General features: G+C 45.6%; 1 protein-coding gene across 1 annotated transcript in view; it reads right to left on the bottom strand.

Moving 5' to 3' along the window:
* The window catches only part of LOC147710083 (E3 ubiquitin-protein ligase TRIM39-like), a 473,089-nt gene that overhangs the window by 359,234 nt on the left and 92,507 nt on the right, over nucleotides 1-21,348 (bottom strand). The window contains exon 2 of the mRNA XM_086920787.1: nucleotides 16,600-16,676. Coding sequence (XP_086776913.1) covers nucleotides 16,600-16,675 — 76 coding nt within the window. The 5' untranslated portion in view covers nucleotide 16,676. The remainder of the gene's footprint in view (nucleotides 1-16,599; nucleotides 16,677-21,348) is intronic.

The raw sequence follows: 21,348 nt of genomic DNA, 5'->3' as shown, positions 1-21,348 counted from the left end.
CGCTGGAAAAACAGAAATTTTGCCATTCGGGAGTCATAATCTGTTTTCCCCAAAAATGTGCTGGCCGGTGGATGCAGAAGTCCCTCCCAACACAATTACATCTGCCCGCAATTTGGGCATCAAATTTGATGATCAACGATCTTTTAAACATCAGGCTGTGGCAGTAGCTGGGACGTGCTTCCAGATCATAAAAGCTCTGAGGAAGTTTTTTGATCTACTTCCGTTGTCGGCTAGGAAAACAGTTGCAGTGGCCTTAATAAGTTCCAGGTTGGACTATTGTAACGGTTTATATGCTGGAGCTAACAAAACCGTTCTCCACAGGTTACAAATGGTCCAAAATGTGGCGGCCGCCTCGTACTGCGTTGGCCCCGTAGGTCTTCAGCCTCAGCAGCACTTAACACCCTCCACTGGCTGCCAATAGGTAAAAGAATTTTGTTTAAAATTCTCATAATTACCTTTAGGGCATTTCATCAGAAAGGCCCAAAATACCTATGCATTTCATTTCATAAACTTTTATTCGATTATTAAAATTTACATAATCATAAAAAGTACAACATTTTTTTTTAAAAAACCGTCAGTGTTAAGCTAGTGATCACATAATACGTTTTATAAAACAATATCCTGCCGTATTTTTATAACTTTTTTTAAAAAAGTCGCTGTCATTTTGGCTTCGTGAGGGTTTAACGGCGACTGAAGATAGGCAAGCGCTGGATACGTGTTTCTAAGGCCGCTTGAGCGTAAGAGGGGGAGAATCCATTTTTTCCTAGCCGTGCTGTAGTGTTTGCAGAACAGTGTGACATGGACCGTTGTTTGCTTGGAGGCCCCGTCACAGGGGCAGCAAATCAGGGTCCGTGACCAGATATTCTGTTCTGGGAATGTGACCAGGCGGAAAAAAAGATCGAACCTGAATCTTGTCAGTAAAAATTTTTCATAGTTCGATAGAAAGAACGTAAGGTATGGCTGTATCAGTCTCCCTGTTTGGATTTGGGAGATTTTACCATTTTGCGTTTTCACTATCTCTGCCTGGTTACGAAGTTCTCTCAAGTGTCCTAGACACAGTTCTTTCAGCCGTTTCTTGGATATGTCTTCAATTGAGGGTGGATCAAGAAAGTATTGTTCACAGTTGAGGTCTTTAAAAAATTTGAAGACATAATTGAGCCAGGGAATTTTTCTCCAATGTGCTAGGCTCAGGCAGTCTGTAATGATGGAGCGTGTGACGTGACTTTCAGGATTGCACCAAATACGTTGCCATAAGATGAGAGGCTGACAGCGTATGGTGTCTGTCACATATTCCATCCCTAGCTCTCGATGTGATGCTAAAATCGGGGAGCTTTGTGGGAGTGCCAGGACATACTTAATGAAAGCGTTCTCGGTTGCCTGTATTTGTTGGATGTTTCCGTGGCCCCAGATGCCTGCTCCATAGCTCGCCACGCTCTGGCATTTTGCATAGTATAGTGTTAATAGTTCGGACGGAGCTGGTTTTCCTAATTTCCTGGAGAAAGCACAAAGTGCTGATGTTGCTCGGCGAAAGTTTAGATTTCTGGCTTCGATGGCTTTCCGCCAGGTCATAGAGTCGTCCACGAGTATCCCCAGATACAGGTAAGTTGACGTTTTTTCCAATTTAGTATTGTTTATGTGTATGGTTTTTGTTTTTCCAGACTTGGGGCCTATGGACATTGTAAACGTTTTCTTTGTATTCACTTTTAATCCTAGGGAGTCCATGAATGTCACATATTTATTCAATTGCTGTTGGAGCTGGTTGGCAGTTCGGGCCAGGATGACCGAGTCATCGGCGTAGAGTAGAATGGGTATTGGCCGCCGGTCAATTTGCGGAAGATCCCGGCTTCCTGCCAGCATTGCTTTTTCAATCCCGTTGGTGTACAGGTTGAATAGGAAGGGTGCCAATACGCACCCTTGCCTTACTCCTCGCGTGATTTTAAAAGGACGTGACAGGTCGCCGCCAATGCCATAGCGCACTCGGCCTTCTGCGTTGGTGTATAGGCCCCTGAGAAAAGCCAGTATCGCTGGGTCTACTCCAAGATTTGCCATAATTTCCCACAGCTTTGCGTGCTGAACGCAGTCGAAAGCTGCGCTCAGGTCAATGTAAACCAGGTGAATTATCCCATCTTTTGCGTGGACGTATTTGTTGGTCAAGAGCGTCAGGTTAAGGGCTTGCTCCACTGTACCGAGCCCCTTCTGGAAGCCATATTGCAGGTCCGTAAAGATGTTGTTTTCCTGGGCCCAGGATTGTAATCGGTCCAGGAGTAGTCGACCTGCAATTTTTCCCGTGGCGTCCAGAAGGGAGATCGGCCGGTAGCACGCTGGGTCGTTGCGGTCCCCTTTCTTGAAAATTGGCAAGAGTGTAGACGTTGACCATGATGTTAGGAGACCGACCTCAACGACTGCGGACATTACCCGAGTTATTATTAGCGACCAATAGTCACTGTTGTGTAGGAACAGGTCCATGGGTACACCGTCTGGGCCAGGAGCCTTGCCAGTTTTGGATGCTGCAATTGCTTTTCTAACCTCGGTTACAGTGAAGCGTAGATTAATGGGTAAATTGTTAGGGCAAGGGTGGGTCTCTGCTTCAGCCTCGTGATCTTGTTGGGACGTGGCAGGTGGTGGATCGAAAATTTTCGAAAAGTGGTGAACCCATTCGCATTCAGTTACTGCTACGTCGAGTGGGTTCGGATCGTTATCTTTGTCAAAGAAGGGTGATCTAATGGTCTGCCAAAAAGTTGTACTGTCCTTTTTTAGTGCGCTCTCATGCAGTTGGCACCAAAGATCTCTCTTTATCTGGGACCTGCGATTTTTCCTGGCTTCGTTGTATGCTTTCCTCCGGGATGAGATTAGTTGAACGTCTCTTGGCTCCTTACGGAGGGCTTCTTTTAGCAGCGAGAGGGCCTTTCTGCAGTCTGAATTAAACCATCTTTTGGTTTGAGATAATGGTTTGTTTGACCTTTGCTTAAGTAGCTCATCTCTTATTATCCCTTGGATGTTAAGGAAGGAAGTCACGATTAATTCAGGCGAAGCCTCTGCGGAGAGACAGTCCCTTAGCCAGGGATATGCTTTTTCGAATATTCTTTGTGAGGTCACCTCAGGATCAACTTTGGCCCATTTGATTGCGAACCCATTTCTTTTCCCCAGTGATATTGTTTGTTGGTCAAGAGGACTGATTTTCGTTATGGGAGGACCTGGTTTCTCCATAGTGATCTCCACACTTATGGGATAGTGATCGCTGACCGGGCAGGACCCTACTTTGTGATTACTTAACGAGTTCTTACTAGTGATGGAGGCTAAGATAAAATCAATAGTGGATGTGCTACCACGCCCGTGGAAAGTGGGTCGAAATTCCTGGGCTGGGTGCACTAGCTCGTTTACAAAGTCAAGGTCCAGAGTGAATACTATTTCGTTCAGCTTGTTTCCACTTTGGGTATGAACGAAGTGGGGAATCGGATTGCCAGTTTCGGATTGTAGGCCACAGGTCCCGCTTTTGTGATTTGGGCATATGTGGTGGTTAAAGTCACCACCCCAAATATATTTTATTGGCTTGCTCAGTTTCGGGTTTTGAAGTGGTGATATGTGGGCTACCATTTCGTCCAAGTTTGTACAGCAATCCTGCGTGCCTATGTTGTTGTAATAATTTATGAGTATGTAGGCACTCTTTGTTGCAGTGTTATGAGGCGTGATCTGAATGACTTGAAAGGTTGGTGTTTCTTTCGTGATTTTTACCTTTACTGCCAAGGTGTTGGAAATATAGGTCAGGAGGCCGCCTTTTGGTCTCCCCATTGTGCTTGGCGTTGCTCGCGTGAAAAAAGTTTTGTATCCCGCTAGATGGAGGGGGGATAGAAGCCAAGTCTCTTGTAAGCACAGGATTTGGAAGCTTTGTGCAATTTCCAACCATTGAGGGCATGTTATTTTGCCCGTCAGGCCAGCAACGTTCCAGAAAACTATGCCTATGGACGAGGCCTTGTTTACTGTTGGGGTTATACCTGCTGTTTTACTGTTGGTCAAGATGTCAGTGGTTGAGATTTGTACTGTGGATGGTCCTGTATGCTCGGCCAGATTTATTGGAGCCGGAAGGATAGGTGGATTGTTACGTTGGATCATTCGGATCTCTGATACTTCCGGCTGTTTGAGAGGAAATGTCTGATATGTATCAGGAGCTATCTGGTGTGTGTCAGGAGCTGGAAGGAGCAAGGCGTCTGCTGAATGTGGGGCGGCAGCTATGGGTTGTTCACGGTTAGTGGTGAGTGGTCAATCGATCATATCGAGACACTCGTAGCGGTTTCGGGTCGGAAAACCCTGCCACCCCTCATATGTTGGGTAAGATCTGTCCTGCCAGTATGGAATTTGGCTATCGACATACCTTTCTCTTGGCCCCCCCCTGTCAAGATATTCAGACTGGAAATCCCTCCTAATCCATGGTGTTTGACGCCATGGGTCCTGGTTCCGTGTGCCTTTGGGAAGATGATGCCATTCCCATGGTGGGGGATTGTGTTGATGTTTCGTGGGGGGATAAAAGAAGGAAAGGTGACGAGTGTCTATTCCCCCTTTTTTCTCTAGTTGTGGCCAGGCACATATGTAGTCAACCGTTGCGGGATCTTTGCAAGTTACAATAATGCAGTCACCGCGTGTTGTTTTCCTGGTTTTACCTATCCAGGTTACTCGGCGTGCTGACATAATTCCTCCTGATAGGTGTGACTCAAGGGGTCTATTTGTGCTAAGCCACTGCATGGCCTTGTTTTTAAGCGACCAAGCAGTTTCTGGGATGTCATCTACCAGCTCGGGTACTCCTGTTAAGACTATTGTGTATGGAGTAGCTTCGGGGGGCAAATGGGCAGGGCGTCTCACTACTGGGTATTTTTTCTGGGCTGTTTCCGTTACATTCTTAGGTGTTTTTTGAGGGGGTGGGGAATTCGTAGGCTGGGAATCTGGTTTTTCCTGGGGGACCCTACTATGGTCTAACGATTGTGCTGAACATGGGGTTTGTGCTGTAATCTTCCCTTTATTATCTGCCTGCTGCGCTTTTTGTGTTGTCTTCTGTTGCAGTGGTTTATCCTGCTGAGGATGAGGTATGTTTTCTGTTGGGTTTGGTGTTACAGAGGGTAACTTGGGATTCTTTTGTATTGTTCCTGTTGTGTTTATAGGATTGGGTGCTTTCTGAATAAGTTTTTGGGTTTGCTTTTTTGGTGGATGTGTGGTGTTTCGCTGGCCCTTTACATCTATCCTTGTATTTGTATCCAGAAGAGTAGCTGATATTATTGTTAGTTGGGCCTCGAGGTTTCTTATGCTCAACTGGATGGGTTTAAGGTACTGATAAAGTAAGTCTTTTGTAGTAGTTAGCACTTGGGATGTAATTCTACACGTCTTACATTGCTCGGCTGCATTGCTGTTGCTGGATATTGGCTTGTGCGGGAGGGTACAGTCGGGAATGTGCAATATGCTATTGGAACTTGTGGAGGTTAAATTGGTCGTGGGTGCACTTTGTGTTTCACCTCTGATTTGAGGTCGAATTTCCGAAGTTTCCTTTTCTTTCTCACCATATTGTGATAGTGTGTTGGAAATTTGGGTGCCTTCTTGCGTGTGGCAACCAACTAAATCTGGGGTTGCTTCCAAATCGTCTGTTGTCAGTGAGAGATCTGACTCCGAGTGGGTAACTGACAAATCTACAACGGATGGTACGGTGTTGAGTTCAGTGGTTGGAAGGAGAACTAAGAGAGAGCTGTTTTGAGGGGTTGGGTTAATTGGGGATGCAGCGTTCGCTATGGCACCGAGAGATGAGCGTTTGGCTTTTGCGCTCATGAGATCCATGGAGACTCTCTTTTCCATCAAGGCTATGCTTTGATCTATTGTTTCGTGTACCCGCGATATGAATAAGTCGATGGGGCCTGTTACCTGAGCTACCTCCTGCGCATGCTTGGATTTCGGTTTGGGCTTGGTGGTGCTTCTGGTTTTTGCCGGCATGTTGTTATTTGTTGCCAGGTCGTTGATGTAAGAGAGGAGGCCCGGTCCGGTCTCTATCGGGCACTAACGGGCAACAACGGGCCCGCCCTTGGCCCGGGCTTCGCCCCGGGCTGCGTCCCGCGCGCGTCCCGCGCAGCGAGTGCCGCGAGAAGTTATTGCGCTTCACTGGGGGCGGGGCACTGGAAGGGGGCGCGGCTCTCCCAGGAAGAGGACCAGCTGAAGGTGGTGAATGCTGGTCCTCGCAGTCCTGGGGCCGGCGCCTCGTCCTCCTCTGCGGCCCCCTTCTCCCAGTCGCGCTGCGGGCTTCTAAAGATGAGAAACGCTACTCCTGTAGCAAGAAACTGGAGCTGGATAGAGCAGTGAGTCCTTAGCAGTCGGGCTGATTCCACGAGTGGCACCCGCGCAGCGGGTGCCGCGAGAAGTTATTGCGCTTCACTGGGGGCGGGGCACTGGAAGGGGGCGCGGCTCTCCCAGGAAGAGGACCAGCTGAAGGTGGTGAATGCTGGTCCTCGCAGTCCTGGGGCCGGCGCCTCGTCCTCCTCTGCGGCCCCCTTCTCCCAGTCGCGCTGCGGGCTTCTAAAGATGAGAAACGCTACTCCTGTAGCAAGAAACTGGAGCTGGATAGAGCAGTGAGTCCTTAGCAGTCGGGCTGATTCCACGAGTGGCACCCGCGCAGCGGGTGCCGCGAGAAGTTATTGCGCTTCACTGGGGGCGGGGCACTGGAAGGGGGCGCGGCTCTCCCAGGAAGAGGACCAGCTGAAGGTGGTGAATGCTGGTCCTCGCAGTCCTGGGGCCGGCGCCTCGTCCTCCTCTGCGGCCCCCTTCTCCCAGTCGCGCTGCGGGCTTCTAAAGATGAGAAACGCTACTCCTGTAGCAAGAAACTGGAGCTGGATAGAGCAGTGAGTCCTTAGCAGTCGGGCTGATTCCACGAGTGGCACCCGCGCAGCGGGTGCCGCGAGAAGTTATTGCGCTTCACTGGGGGCGGGGCACTGGAAGGGGGCGCGGCTCTCCCAGGAAGAGGACCAGCTGAAGGTGGTGAATGCTGGTCCTCGCAGTCCTGGGGCCGGCGCCTCGTCCTCCTCTGCGGCCCCCTTCTCCCAGTCGCGCTGCGGGCTTCTAAAGATGAGAAACGCTACTCCTGTAGCAAGAAACTGGAGCTGGATAGAGCAGTGAGTCCTTAGCAGTCGGGCTGATTCCACGAGTGGCACCCGCGCAGCGGGTGCCGCGAGAAGTTATTGCGCTTCACTGGGGGCGGGGCACTGGAAGGGGGCGCGGCTCTCCCAGGAAGAGGACCAGCTGAAGGTGGTGAATGCTGGTCCTCGCAGTCCTGGGGCCGGCGCCTCGTCCTCCTCTGCGGCCCCCTTCTCCCAGTCGCGCTGCGGGCTTCTAAAGATGAGAAACGCTACTCCTGTAGCAAGAAACTGGAGCTGGATAGAGCAGTGAGTCCTTAGCAGTCGGGCTGATTCCACGAGTGGCCTATGCAATGGTTTCAAAAGATATCACCCGACACGTTGTCTGAGGTCTGCCAGTCAGAATTTACTTACACCTCCCCGATTCAAGCTGGCCACAAAAGGTGGTAAATCCCTTTTTGTATTAGGTACTAAGGACTGGAATAAGCTTCCGCCCCTTTTACGCTCACTATCCCAAGAAACTTCTTTCAGGAAGGCATTAAAAACCTGGATCTTCTCTTTGCCCGATGCGGCATGTAGGGCGTTGGTGTAATTTGTGGCGTAGAGTGTAAGTCATCCTTTTCCCTCCAACTCTTCCATCTGGGTTGGGTGAGCGCCAAGATACTCCTTGGAGTGAAAGTAGCGCTATAGAAATGTTTCTTACATTACATTACATGGTTTATGAGCAGAGACATGTTTGAAGGTTCTTAATGTCTTGTAAGATTGCTTCAATTAATGTATGTGGTCTTAATGGTTCTAATAAGAGATCGAAAGTTGCGGGTTTGTTGAGAGCTCTCCAACGAGATCTGGCATGTCTCCAGGAGACTCATATTGAGGCACCACAGGTATATCTTTTGGATCACTTGGGGTTTGCAGTATTAGCAGCAAGCAAACAAGGATGTAGGACTAGAGGGGTGGCAATTTTGGGGAGGCACAGAGATGTTGTGGTCCATAGGAAGAAGGAGGATCAATGGGGTAGGTGGGTTATAGTGGAAATATGTTTTAAGGGGGTGAGGTTTACTTTAGTTACAATATATGGTTCCACCGATGACGATCCTGATGTTTGGCAGTTTATGGATACGGAACTTGCCCAGTGGCCAGAACCCATAGCATGCTGTGGGGACTTCAACATTCATGATCCAGATAGCTCTTTTACACAACCGGGGGGGGGGGTAGATGTGTAGGGAGAAAGAAAAAGACATACAGTGCATTAGCCAATATGGTTCAGAACAACTCTTTAGCTGACCCTTGGGTGAAGCAACATCCCTTTTTGGATGGTAGTACTTTTTTTTCCGCCCCGCATAAAATCCTGGTTAGATTGGATTATTTTTTAGTTTCTAATTCTTTAATTCCGGATGTGCAAGTGGAAAAAAACCTAGGATCATCTCAGATCATAGTCCCCTGGTGTTAACTTTTAATATGCCTATGGTTCAGAGTAGGAACACACAGTGGACTTTTGAACGTGTTCTATTAAAAGATGGGGCTTATCAGAAGCATATTGAAGCTTGGATAAAGTTTTTCTGGGATATAAATAGAGGTTCGGCATCTCCAGGGGCAGTTTGGGACTGCTTCAAAGCTCGTATAAGAGGGGAGATGATGAGTTATGTGTTGGCAATTCGAAAAAGGGAAAGAAATAAAATTGAAGAAATTCGACAAAGGCTAATTGTAGTGGAAGAAAAACTAGCCACAGCTATAAGACAGAATATCTCATTGGAGCCCTTCTTGCTTCAAATTATAGCCCTCAAAGGGGACGCTATAGAAGGCTTCAGTAGGAAAGCAGCTGAGAACTATTTGGTTAAAAAGCAGGATGCGTACGAACTAAGTGAGAGAGTTGGTCACATCCTGGTGGTGCGAACCAGGTAGCGTACAGCTGCAACCGATATAAAGGAGATTCTAGATTCACAGGGGGCTTCTGTTACAGATCCAGACCTGATAAGGGAAGTTTTTAGGAAATTTTATGATGATTTATACTCTCAATCAATCAATCAGGAGTTTGTTAAAGCGTGACTACTCACCCGTAAGGGTCTCAAGGCGCTAGGGGTGGGGGTTGCAGGTTCGATTCCATCAAGGAGGGGGTCTGTCGAAGAGCCAGGTTTTGAGGTTTCTTGCGAAGATGGGGAGCGATGTTGTCTGTCTGAGGCGGACTGGAAGGGCGTTCCATGCTTTGACCGCGAGGAAGGAGAAGGAGCGGCCTCCCGATCTGGTCTTTCTGGTGCGGGGGACCACGGCGTAGGAAAGCTGGGCTGATCGTAGGGTCCTTTGGGGTGCGCGGAATTTGAGTCGGCTGTTCAGGTATGCTGGTCCGGTGCCGTGGAGGGCCTTGTGTGCGTGGGTGAGCATCTTAAAGGTGATTCTCGCCTCTACGGGGAGCCAGTGGAGTGTGCGCAGGTGCTGGGAGATGTGGCATTGTTTTGGCAGGTTGAGGACCAGTCTTGCGGCGGCGTTCTGGATGTTCTGTAGCTTGTGGATGAGGTTTTTGTTTATTCCGGCGTAGAGTGCGTTGCCGTAGGTGATGCAACGAGTCAGAACGAGATAGATAGATATCTTAGCGATATTCCTGCCCCTTCTTTGTCTTCTGAGGAGAAGGAGATATTAGATGCCCCACTGCGTTTGGAGGAGCTTGCTGAAGCTCTGGGTAGCCTCCCCTTGGGGAAAGCAGCTGGGCCTGACCAAATCCCGGTCGAATTTTATAAAGTGTTTCAAAAAGTTTTACTGGTTGACATGTTTGATATTATGTTACATACACAACGGGGTGGGTTACCTCCAGAGACCTGGGGTGGTGCGGATATTATTGTCATGGCAAAAAAAGGGAAACCTGCAACACTTCCTGGTTCATACAGACCTATTACTTTGATGAACTCAGACGTCAAAATATATTCAAAAATGTTGGCAAAAAGGCTTGCAGGGAGTATTGAACAGCTGGTAAGCTCATTTCAACACAGCTTCATACCTGGGAAGGGCACGACCCAGCATGTTAGAATGGTTGTCACTATGTTCGATGCTGCAGGGGGCTTGGTCGACCCTATCGCGGCACTCTTTTTAGACGCCGAAAAGGCCTTTGATAGGGTCGCCTGGGAATTCCTATGGGCAGTTCTGAGGTGGAGTGGTATTGGTGAAGGTTTTATAACAGCTATTCAAGCCTTGTACAATGATCCCACCGCAAAGATCAGAGTGAATAGGGGACCCTCAGAGGCAGTTAAAATTTTAAGGGGGACGAGGCAAGGGTGCCCGTCATCCCCACTGCTCTTTGCACTATATCTGGAGCCACTGCTACGAAGACTAGATAGAAATGAAGGGATTCCACCAATCAAACTGAATGGCTACACTGTCAAATCTTTAGCTTACGCTGATGATGTGGCTATACTAACTCCGGACCCAGACACAGCTATCGGGGGGGGTCGAAACAGAAGCTCATCTGTTTGGCCAAGTCTCGGGTTATAGCTTAAATAAATCCAAGACGCAAATTGTCATGAACAATTTCACGAGGACTTTTGACAACAGGGTTTTAGTTCAGCAACATATCTGGGGATTTTAATCTCCGCGAACTTGGATACTGTGGTTGAGATCAATATGGCTCCGTTACTGGCTAAAATTAAAAAAGATTTAGAAAGGATGAATAATTTGCATCTGTCTTTGGTGGGGTGTACTAATGTTTTGAAAATGATGATTTTACCTAGGTTTCTTTATTTATTTAGATCGATTCCCCTTTTTTTTTGTAGACCAAATGGTTTAATATCCTGGAAGGCACCTTAAATAGGTTTATATGGGCTCATGGAAGAACTCGGAGGGGGTATAGATATATGTCTCTACCAAGAGAAAGAGGGGGTTGGGGCGCGCCAGACTTTAGGCTATATTATCTGGCGGCTGCACTGCAATATATGCAGGGATTGATTGTAGGGGGTGGTCAGCTGCAGAAAATTACAACTATGTCCACAGAAATATATGCAGTAGTGCTAGGGCAAGAGGCAGAAAATTGTTTCTTATATTATACTGAGTTAGGTTACTTTAGAAGGAATCAATCTAAGACTATTAGTGCTGCCCTTAAAATATGGAATGCCTTTTTGAAAAAGATGGGACTGGGGAGACACAACAGGTATATTAAATTATATAATAATAAATCCTTTCCTTCAGAAATCTTCTCTGATTCAGTAATGGCTGCTTGGGAGGTTAAAGGAATGAGACAGATAGGCGACTTAAGGAATCATGAGGGAATAATGCAGTTTGGGGATCTTGTAAGTAAGTATAGTGTAGACAGAAGAGATTGTTTTAAGTTTCTACAGGTTAGGAGTTTTTTGAGCAATAAACAGGGGGGCCCAGCAGGGTATAATTGCAACGATTTTATGGACAATATAACTCGGTGGTGAGTCTACGATCAGGTCAGCATATGCGTTTTTAGTAAGTGGCAAGCCGGATGATATGGTGAAATACAGCAGTAAGTGGATAGAGAAAATAGGGGCTGAACCTGAAGCCTTTAAGGAGTCATTGGATCTGGGCCGCACTATCCTGTGTTCATCACGCCTGCAATCCCAGCATTATAAGACCTTATATTCACTTTACTACACGCCATCCAGGATTGCTAAATGGGGGGGCTCTGAGGGGACGACTTGCCCCAGGTGTAATTCCTCTGATGCAGATATTTTTCAAATGTTCGCCACCTGTCCGCAACTTCACACTTTAATTAAAGACATAGAGGGGTTCCTGGACAGGTCATTAGGGATACAGATAATTTTAACCCCTATTTGGATCCTGTTGGGAATTTGATCAGAAGGAAGTAATTCTGCAAAGGCTGACTTCTTGTTCTTAGTTATGGCAGTCTACAGATTAACGTTAGCAAGGGCTTGGCTTGACAGGATCCCCCCGACGATGCAATTTTGGTTGGCTAATGTAATAGCTGCATACAATTTGGAGAAACCTGTATATGCTAGGAAGGGTAGGATAGGGAGAGCCCGAGGAGAAAGAATTTGGGAGCCTTTAGCTCGCTGGAGGCAAGGGATAGGGTAATATAACTATGATTAGGATTCTGTTTAAATTCTGATTTTGGTTTAAAAAAAAATTGGTGATTTATGAATAATGAAAAGTATAATGGTGTGGTTATCATTTTTTTTTTTTTGTTTCTTTTCATTTCCTTTCTTCTTGCTGTAAACTGCGTGTGCTGTATTACCATAATGAATTTGTGTTTGTGGAGTAAACAAATTGTGGAATGTATAATGTGTGTGAACAGAAGTATAATAAAAAAATAATAAAAAATAAAAAAAGGAATAAGGTGAAGCAATGAGGGAGAAATGATGCAGAAAGATCATCCTTCAATTTACTTGCCTTAATTTGTGAGGGTTAAGGCTAAGCAGGCTCATGGCAAAATGGAGAAAGCAGTTTAAAGTTACATTTGTTAAAAATGGCTTGCTACTGTTCACTACTGCTATGCCTTGTGCTCAAACAGGGTGCCTATTGCCACACACAAGCTGTGCATCATGGTGCAGTTTTTTGCGTGGCTGTTTAGCATAGATGCACTAGAAGTATACAGTTGCAGTAGAAACTCTTATGAGTAGACACATTGATAAACTTTACACTCATTGTGTATGTGGTGTACAGTGCACCACACATTCAATGTAAGGAAATTTTGGCGAAATATATTTTTTTTTCCATGTTAGTGCCTGTTTCAAGAAGGCATTATTGTTTTACCCAAAACCTGTTCTGGCTATTTAACTAGATCAGAGTTTGCCTCAGAAACTATTACTACTTGTGCAAATCTTATAAGCAATGAGACCCCCTTGACACAAATTGAGGGCAAATCAGTGGAAAGTGTTATTTGTGCAGAGAAAAGGGCACTTTTCAGCACAGAATACCTTTTTTAAAGTAAATACTGTTACAAAATTGTGTGCTGCTTTCCTTCACTGTGCTGGACTTTGCCTTGACACAAACCCCTAGTAAATGTAGCAGTAACTTTCTGTTAAGCTACACTCAGTTCACAAATTAGAAAAAAGCCTGCTTCTTTTTTATCAGCAATGTTTTTGAGGGATGATTTTTGACTGTAACACTCACTTTACCAGCGGCTCCTTGAAGGTTTGGGGCCCTGAGCTATTGTCCACTTTTCCCCTGCCTCAAAATATTTCTGAGCATAACATCTCACATGGACCATCAACACAGGATTGCCCCCACCATTCTTCAATTTAAAAAAGAGTCAATTACACACTTCTATAAGGAACACTACGATGCAGTATATATTCTACAAGCAAAACACACAAGATGATGGACGGAATGTTGCACATTGGCAAAACATTCACCCCCAGTCACAGATCTGGGTTTAATACATTGTTATTTTGCTCACCACGCCACCCCAGTTCAGACATGGCCATATGCAAATCAGTCTTGACCCTGTGCATCATGGGAACAGTCCAGCCCGAACTGCCAAGCCATGTCTACCCTGGACCGTAATCAAGCATCCTAGGACTGGTTTCTGGCTATCAGCCGTTGTTAGCCAGGATAGCTTGACTCCAGTGGCGTAGTGAGCACGGGACCCACGTCTGGGCCTACCCTTCCCACATAGGGCAAACAGAAAAACACCCAAGATGATGGATGGAATGTTGCACATTGGCAAAACATTCACCCCCAGTCACAGATCTGGGTTTAGTCCATTGTTATTTTGCTCACCACGCCACCCCAGTTCAGACATGGCCATATGCAAATCAGTCTTGACCCTGTGCCTCATGGGAACAGTCAAGCCCGAACTGCCAAGCCATGTCTTCCCTGGAACATAATCAAGCAAACTAGGACCGGTTTCTGGCTATAAGCCGTCATCAGCCAGGATAGCTGGACTCTAGTGGCATAGTGAGCACAGGACCCAAGTCTGGGCATACCCTTCCCACATAGGGTGAACACCAAACACACAAGATGATGGACGGAATGTTGCACATTAGTAAAACATTCATCCCCAGTCACAGATCTGGGTTTAATCCATCGTTATTTAGCTCACCACGCCACCCCATTTCAGACATGGCCATGCAAATCAGTCTTGACCCTGTGCCTCATGGGAACAGTCCAGCCCGAACTGCCAAGCCAATGTCTTCCCTGGACCATAATCCAGCATCCTAGGATCGGTTTCTGGCTATCAGCCATCATCAGCCAGGATAGCTTGACTCCAGTGGCGTACTGAGCACAGGACCTACGTCTGGGCATACCCTTCCCACATAGGGCGAACAGCAAAACACACAAGATGATGGACGGAATGTTGCACATTAGCAAAACATTCACCCCAGACACAGATCTGGGTTTAATCCGTTGTCATTTTGCTCATCACACCACCCCAGTTCAGACATGGCCATATGCAAATCAGTCTTGACCCGGTGCCTCATGGGAACAGTTCAGCCCGAACTGCCAAGCCATGTCTTCCCTGGACCGTAATCAAGCAACCTAGGACTGGATTCTGGCTATCAGCCGTCATCAGCCGGGATAGCTTGACTCCAGTGGCGTAGTGAGCACAGGAACCACGTCTGGGGATACCCTTCCCACATAGAGTGAACAGCAAAACACACAAGATGATGGACGGAATGTTGCACATTGGCAACACATTCACCCCACAGTCACAGATCTGGGTTTTATCCATCGTTACCTTAGACACTCTTCCATGCTATCTCAGATGTTCTTCAATAGATATAATACCTCTGTTATATAGTTCTCCTTAGTTACATCAACTGTGTTGAAGGCTAGTTTATGGATATATATATATACGTTTTTTATAAAGTCTGCCATATGGATATACCACCTTTGCTGGGAGTTGCTCCATGCAACACCACTTCTGCTAGGAGGTATTCCGAAGACACGGTGTCACGCACCATCCTTATCAGGAGCCTACTTGAGATAGGCATCCAAGAACCCACACTTTGCTGGGTCTGCTTCTTCATAATGGATATCGCACAAGCCGTCATCCTGGCATCTTACTTCTCTGAAGCTCGCAAACTCCTCTGCAGAATGCCACCGTGTTCACTGCTCAGCCCTACCCTCTTGAATGCATGCATGATCCCTCTTATCAACTTCATCTGTGCGCACAACACCAACATCCTCACCCACGCGGACGGTGTGTAACTTTTACTCTCCCTCTCGGACAAGACTTCCAACACAAGAAACAAGTTTACCGTCTGCATGACCGAAGTTGCTAACTGGTCGAAAGCAGCTGTCTCAATCTAAACACTGGCAAGACAAGAGTAGTGATCTTCAGCAAGAGCACCTCACCAAACTCAGACCTACACCCACACCCAGATCCCACACCAGGAACCCAGAAATAATCATGGCCAGCAAACTTTACATGATGACCACACAAGTCAACGCCGTCAATGAATCCTGATTCCACATCCTGAGGATGTAGAAGATAATCTTCAAATGGCTTCCAAGCAACACTAGAAAAATTGTCACGAAGAGTTTAGTCACCAATAAGTTGGACTATGGTAGCACACTTTATTCCGGGATCACCAATAAACTCACCAGAAGAAGACTAATCATCCAGAACTTGGCAGTCAGACTCATCCTCAACCTCCCACACAGAATGCACCTCGCACCACACCTCAGGAAACTCCACAAGCTCCTGGCACACAAAAACACACGTTCAAGGCACTACACAGGTCTCAGCTACCTGAACAGTCACATCTCTTTCCACCAACCACCCAGGGACCTCAACTCAGCAGGACTTCTACTCACACACACCCCACACATACACACAGCCAGATCAGGAGAACAGGACTTCTCCTACATTTCTCCTAAAGCATACATTTCTCCTATAGCGTGGAACAGCCTCACACTCCACATCAGAGCCTCCTCCTCACTTCTTGAAATCTCAAGAAGCTGAAGACTTGGCTTTTCAATTAGCCAACCAGCTATAGGCAAGGCTAGTCACATACACCTGCTCAGTGCCAGGAAACCCCTACAAGTGCTGGTGCGCTTTACAAATGCATACAGCATAACATGTCAGCCACATGGACGAGTCAGTAATTTGAATGCCAGCCACTGCCAAACTGCAGTGCCTGGAGATCATGAGTTCAAATCCCAAAAGGTCGGATTAGCCTTCGATTCTTTCGTTGGTCAGTAAATTGTGTAATGATAACATATTTTATTTAGTGCACTTAGAAATGAAAGAAGTGCAGTATTTAGCACTATTTTTGACACAGATAAATATTTATTTCTGAATCTGGAATCGTAATCAATTCAGAGAACAACGTACATATATGTTTTACCACAATATTGTTTCAGTGATCTTTAGGCGGAGAGTCTAGCAGTGCGTTTACCCCAAAGTGGTTTCAAGTCTTTGCAGCAGAACCCACGTTATGAGAAAACCTCCCTACACTGCGGGAGCTGTCTTTGAATATGAGGGACTTTCTTCCACAAATGTGGTGGGATCAGGGACTCTGCTAGACTAGAGGATTGTAAAATTAAATAAGGCCAGAAATTATAAAACAAGAAAACAGAGTTAACCTACCTGAAACAGGTGTTTCATGGTACAGACACAGCACCAGCAGTGAGAAGAGTCCTGGCAGGCACGGAAGGGCCATCATTCTGTGAGAGGAGAAAGAACAAATCCCACAGGTTTCTCATAGAGATAACTGATGAACAAAACAATGCAATGAATGAAATAACTACACTTCTCACTAAGGTTTGTGTGTAGAAGGCTGCGATATTTGCAAAGAGTTGCCTTGCTTATACTGGACCACAATATGGCAGACGTGCATTACCAAACAAATCTTTACAATAAAAGTTAAATAAGACATGAAATTTACAAAATTAAAAATGAAACAAAATGTGAGATATTATTGTATGCAATGTCTGAACAATTTAACAAAATGAACAGAGATAGAAATTCATACTATTAGTTCAGATCACAATAATTTTATGCTTAGTATACAGCGCCCCAAAAAGCTACTAACTACACCTCTACTATTTTGCTTGAACAGATTCACTTAATTGTTACTCCTTAGTATTAACTATGGTATGAACTGCATATTGATTATTACTCAGGATTCAGTCTAACAATAACAACACGTACAAGGTAAGGGTCCTCCCCACTGGGCCTGCGTTCAGCTCTGTTTATGGATTTGTAGAGCGCATGGCTGCCCAAAGGCTTCCCAGCACTAGGAGAAAGTTGGCATTACGGATGCAAGGATATTAAAGGAAGAGACAAGTTTTAAGTATTTTCCTGAATGCCAATTCGTCAGTCAACAGATGCAGTTCCACAGGCAGGGCGTTTCACAGGCTAGGAGCTAGTTGCAAGAAGGATCTACCGCCCCACTTAGATCTCTTTATCCTAGTCTGTTTTGTGAGTAGATCTGCAGAGGATCTCAGGGGTCTGTCTGGCATATAGTGTGTGACAAGTTCTTCGATTAAGGCCGGACCTTTGTCATTCATAGCTCCAAGGGCAATACTTAAGGACTTGAACTTGACTCTGGCCTGGATAGGGAGCCAGTGTAATGTCTTCAGGGCGGCCTTAGCTGACTTTTGTCTTGGGATGTGCACTAATATCGTATTTGGGTGCGCCTAGATACAGAGTTACCATAATCCAGCTGCGACACCACTAGGTCCTGGACCATGGTTCTGCGAGTATGTTCAGGAATAAGAGGAAGGATCATCCGGAGCATGCACAGAAGTCCAAAGCATACACCTGATAGTTTCTTGGCTTGAGTTTCCATGGACAGACTTTCGTCTAGCCATATTCCCAGATTTTTAACAGCATTCTTTGGGACAGGGGGTTCTTCCAATTCTGGAGGCCAGCTGATAATGTTGCTTGAGACCGCCTTATTGCCCAAGAACATGAGCTCTGTTTTTCCTCCATTCAGGTTTAGGCTACAGTTATTCATGCAATATGCTACTTGCACCATGCATGGTGCCAGGTTGTTTTGTATGGATTGGGGGGGATATATGACGGTACAACGCGTACCGTCACAACGCATACCTTTACAACGCGGCCGTGACAACGCAAGTCGTTACCACGACTTGCGTTGGGGGGGCGCGGATTTCGAATAGTTTAATTTACTATTCTAACACCAGTCCCCGTGGACCCTAGGGAAGGTGTTAGGATAGTAAATTAACTATTTTTAGACCTTGAGCGCCCTCCAGCGCAAGTCGTGGTAACGACTTGCGTTGTCACAGCCGCGGTGTAAAGGTACCGCGTTGTGAAAACATCGTTGTAAACGATGTTTACCATTGGGGGCCTTCCATTACTGATAGAATCAGCTGGGTGTCATCCGCATATGACACTATGGATGATCCAAATTCTTGCACTATCTCTGCTAGTGGTTGCATATACAGGTTAAATAGTGTCGGGCTTAATGCAGATCCCTGTGGGACTCCACACGAGATTCGGAGGGTGTTAGATAGGTGCTCACCTTCCAGTAATTGGAAGGATCTATCTTCTAGATATTAGGTTTTCCACTTTAGCACAGAGCCTGTAATACCCTCTTCCTTTAGCCTGTGGATCATGGTATAGTGATCCACTGTATCAAACGCAGCGCTAAGATCCAGAAGCAGGATAGCTGCTGTGCACCCCCGGGCTAGGATTTCCTTTAGTTCCTCTGTGACCACCAACAGGGCTGACTCTGTGCTGTGTTGCAGTCAGAACCCATGTGAGTGGTATGCAACACCTGATTCCCTTCTAGATAATGGACAGGGTCTGATTGATGTGTTTTCCAGTTATTTTGCCTAACAGTGGCAAAAGTGATATTGGTTGATAATTCCCTGGCTCTGCCGGGTCTAAATGGACCTTTTTCAGCAGTGGCTGGATTATGGTGTGTTTCCAGGTTTTTGGGATAATCCCTTGTGTAAGAGAGAGTGATATGAGTGCTGCAGTGGTAGAACTAGATCTTTTCCCTACCTGCAGCAAGATGTCTGGTGGAATCGGGTCTTGTGGAGAACCAGATTTAATCTTCTGCAGGATTGAGGTCATCTTCTTCACTTAGATCTGTGAAGTGATCTAGTCTCTGTTTTAATTCTCATGTTATCATTGATACTAGGGTGAACATCAGCACTGCTTGGACTACTATTTCTTTGCAGGGAGTTAAATATTATTTCCTCCTTATTTTTGAAGAGTTTCGCCATCTGATTACATCTCTCTTTGAATGAGGAGTGCTTGTTTGTTTCCTGATCAGTGGAGGTTAAGGAGCACACTACCTCAAATAGCTCTCTTGAGGAGTTACATGCTGAATTAATTTTTCCTTTTTTTTTTTTTTAAATATTTTATTGAAAGTTCATGACAATAGCATATCAAATACATGGGAGAAAACACGCGCTGACAAAACAATTACCATATAAATATACATACAGAGATATATATATGCATAACAGATTTTCAACTAATAATAAGGATGTTCGAACAGATTAAAACCATTAAGATAAGGAAAAATACAGGAAATATGTTAAGATCGAGAGGGAAGTATCTATATGGATGTTAAAAAGCTATAAGCCCAGAGTTTTTAACCGCCTCCATGATGCCAGGGGCGACCAGAGCCTTAGTCCCATATCCCTGGATTTCGCTCCCTTCAGTGCATACAGCTCTGACTCTATGTTATGGATCCCAAGTAGCCTACAAATCCACATCTGAAAGGTTGGAGCCTCGGTGTCCTTCCATGCAGCAGCGATTAATATTCTAAAGACTGCTGTTGCTATAAAAACAAGTGCCTCCAAATCTGTGCTCAAACCCAATTTGGCGTCAACCCCAATTATTAAAAGTGTAGGGGATAGGTCAATCCTGACATCTAGCAGCCCCTCTAAAAACTTTACAATTTCGTTTTTAATTGGCCCTAGTTTCTCACAGCCACAAAACATGTGAGGCAGATCGGCAGGGCCCTTACCACATCTAGGGCAGTTGATATCTGCTCTCTTTCCCCAGTCAAACAGTTTTGCCGGTGTGTGATATAAGGTAAATAGAGTTTTAAAATGCTGCGCTCTTAGGTTTGAAGATCGTAGAAACCTTTTATCCATAAGAATGGCTCTGTCTAGATCGATATCGGGGTCACTCAGTTTCCCAACCCAGGTAGCCTCTGTCTTAAGCATGTCATCTGACAGTGTCCCCAAGAATAATGCATACATTTTCCTTATGCGACGGCCGCCTCCCTTCATATAATCTAAAAGTGTGCATTCTTTTGATATATCTATGATGGGTCTCTTGGATTTAATTGTGTTGGTCAATTGTATGTATTTAAACTCTTGAGAGCCTTGAAGTGCATACCGTGACGTCAGGAGATCGAGGGGCCTTAGAGCATCCTTTACCATCACTTGGCCCAATGTGGTGATTCCCTGTCTTTCCCAATGTCTCCAGGACCCATCTGTACTTAAGTGAGGGAATAGCCCTGAGTTCCAAAGTGGAGTATGCTTGTTAAACTTCGGAATGCTCTGGTTCTTCTGTATTGCCAACCATACCGCCCGGATATCTTCCAATATTTTATACCCTGGGGACTTGAAGAAACGTTTATCATAGTTCCTTAACAGTACCCCATAAGCTTCGTTCCCTAATACTAACTTGTATATGGATGGAATACCGCATTGGCAGTGTATCATATTAGCAGGGAAGAAAAGTATAGCCATATCTGTAAGGAGACAAGACCAGTGGTAGAATTTTAGATTAGGTATACCCAATCCGCCCTGTTCCTGGGGTAGAGACATAAATTTGATTGATCTCCTCACCTTACCATATTGCCAGACAAAGTTCATAAAAATTGCCTCCATTTCCCTAATCAAAATATCATCGATTTTAAAGGGGATAGACCTAAATTTATATAGGATTTTTGGAAACATTGTCATTTTAATGACATTGGCCCTGCCTATAATTGATAAATGAAGAGTATCAATTTGCTTTAGATCCTGTTTCATTTTCATCAATAATGGTGAGAAATTATCTTTAATAATTTCCTGTGTCTGGGCATTAATTGTGATTCCCAAATAGACAACTGAGTCAACATATCTATCATCCAGTGTGACTGTTTTACTTGAACATAATACCTGTGTTTTTGCCACATTTAATCTATATCCAGAAGCACTCCCAAAATCAGAGGTGATGTTAATTAATTACCTCATAGCTCTAGCAGGATCCACAGTGGTGATAGCTATGTCATCCGCGTATGCAAGGATTTTGGTTTCAAGTCCGTTGGTGATAATTGGTTTTATATTAATATTGCCCATAATGTGGCAAATCAGGGGGTCGATATACAGTACAAATAGGATAGGCGAGCACGGGCACCCT

This window comes from Lissotriton vulgaris, chromosome 5 (genome assembly GCF_964263255.1).
Source record: "Lissotriton vulgaris chromosome 5, aLisVul1.2, whole genome shotgun sequence".
Classification (NCBI taxonomy): Eukaryota; Metazoa; Chordata; class Amphibia; order Caudata; family Salamandridae; genus Lissotriton; species Lissotriton vulgaris.
Note: the sequence above shows the minus strand (reverse complement) of the source record. Positions and strands in the feature narration are given on the sequence as shown.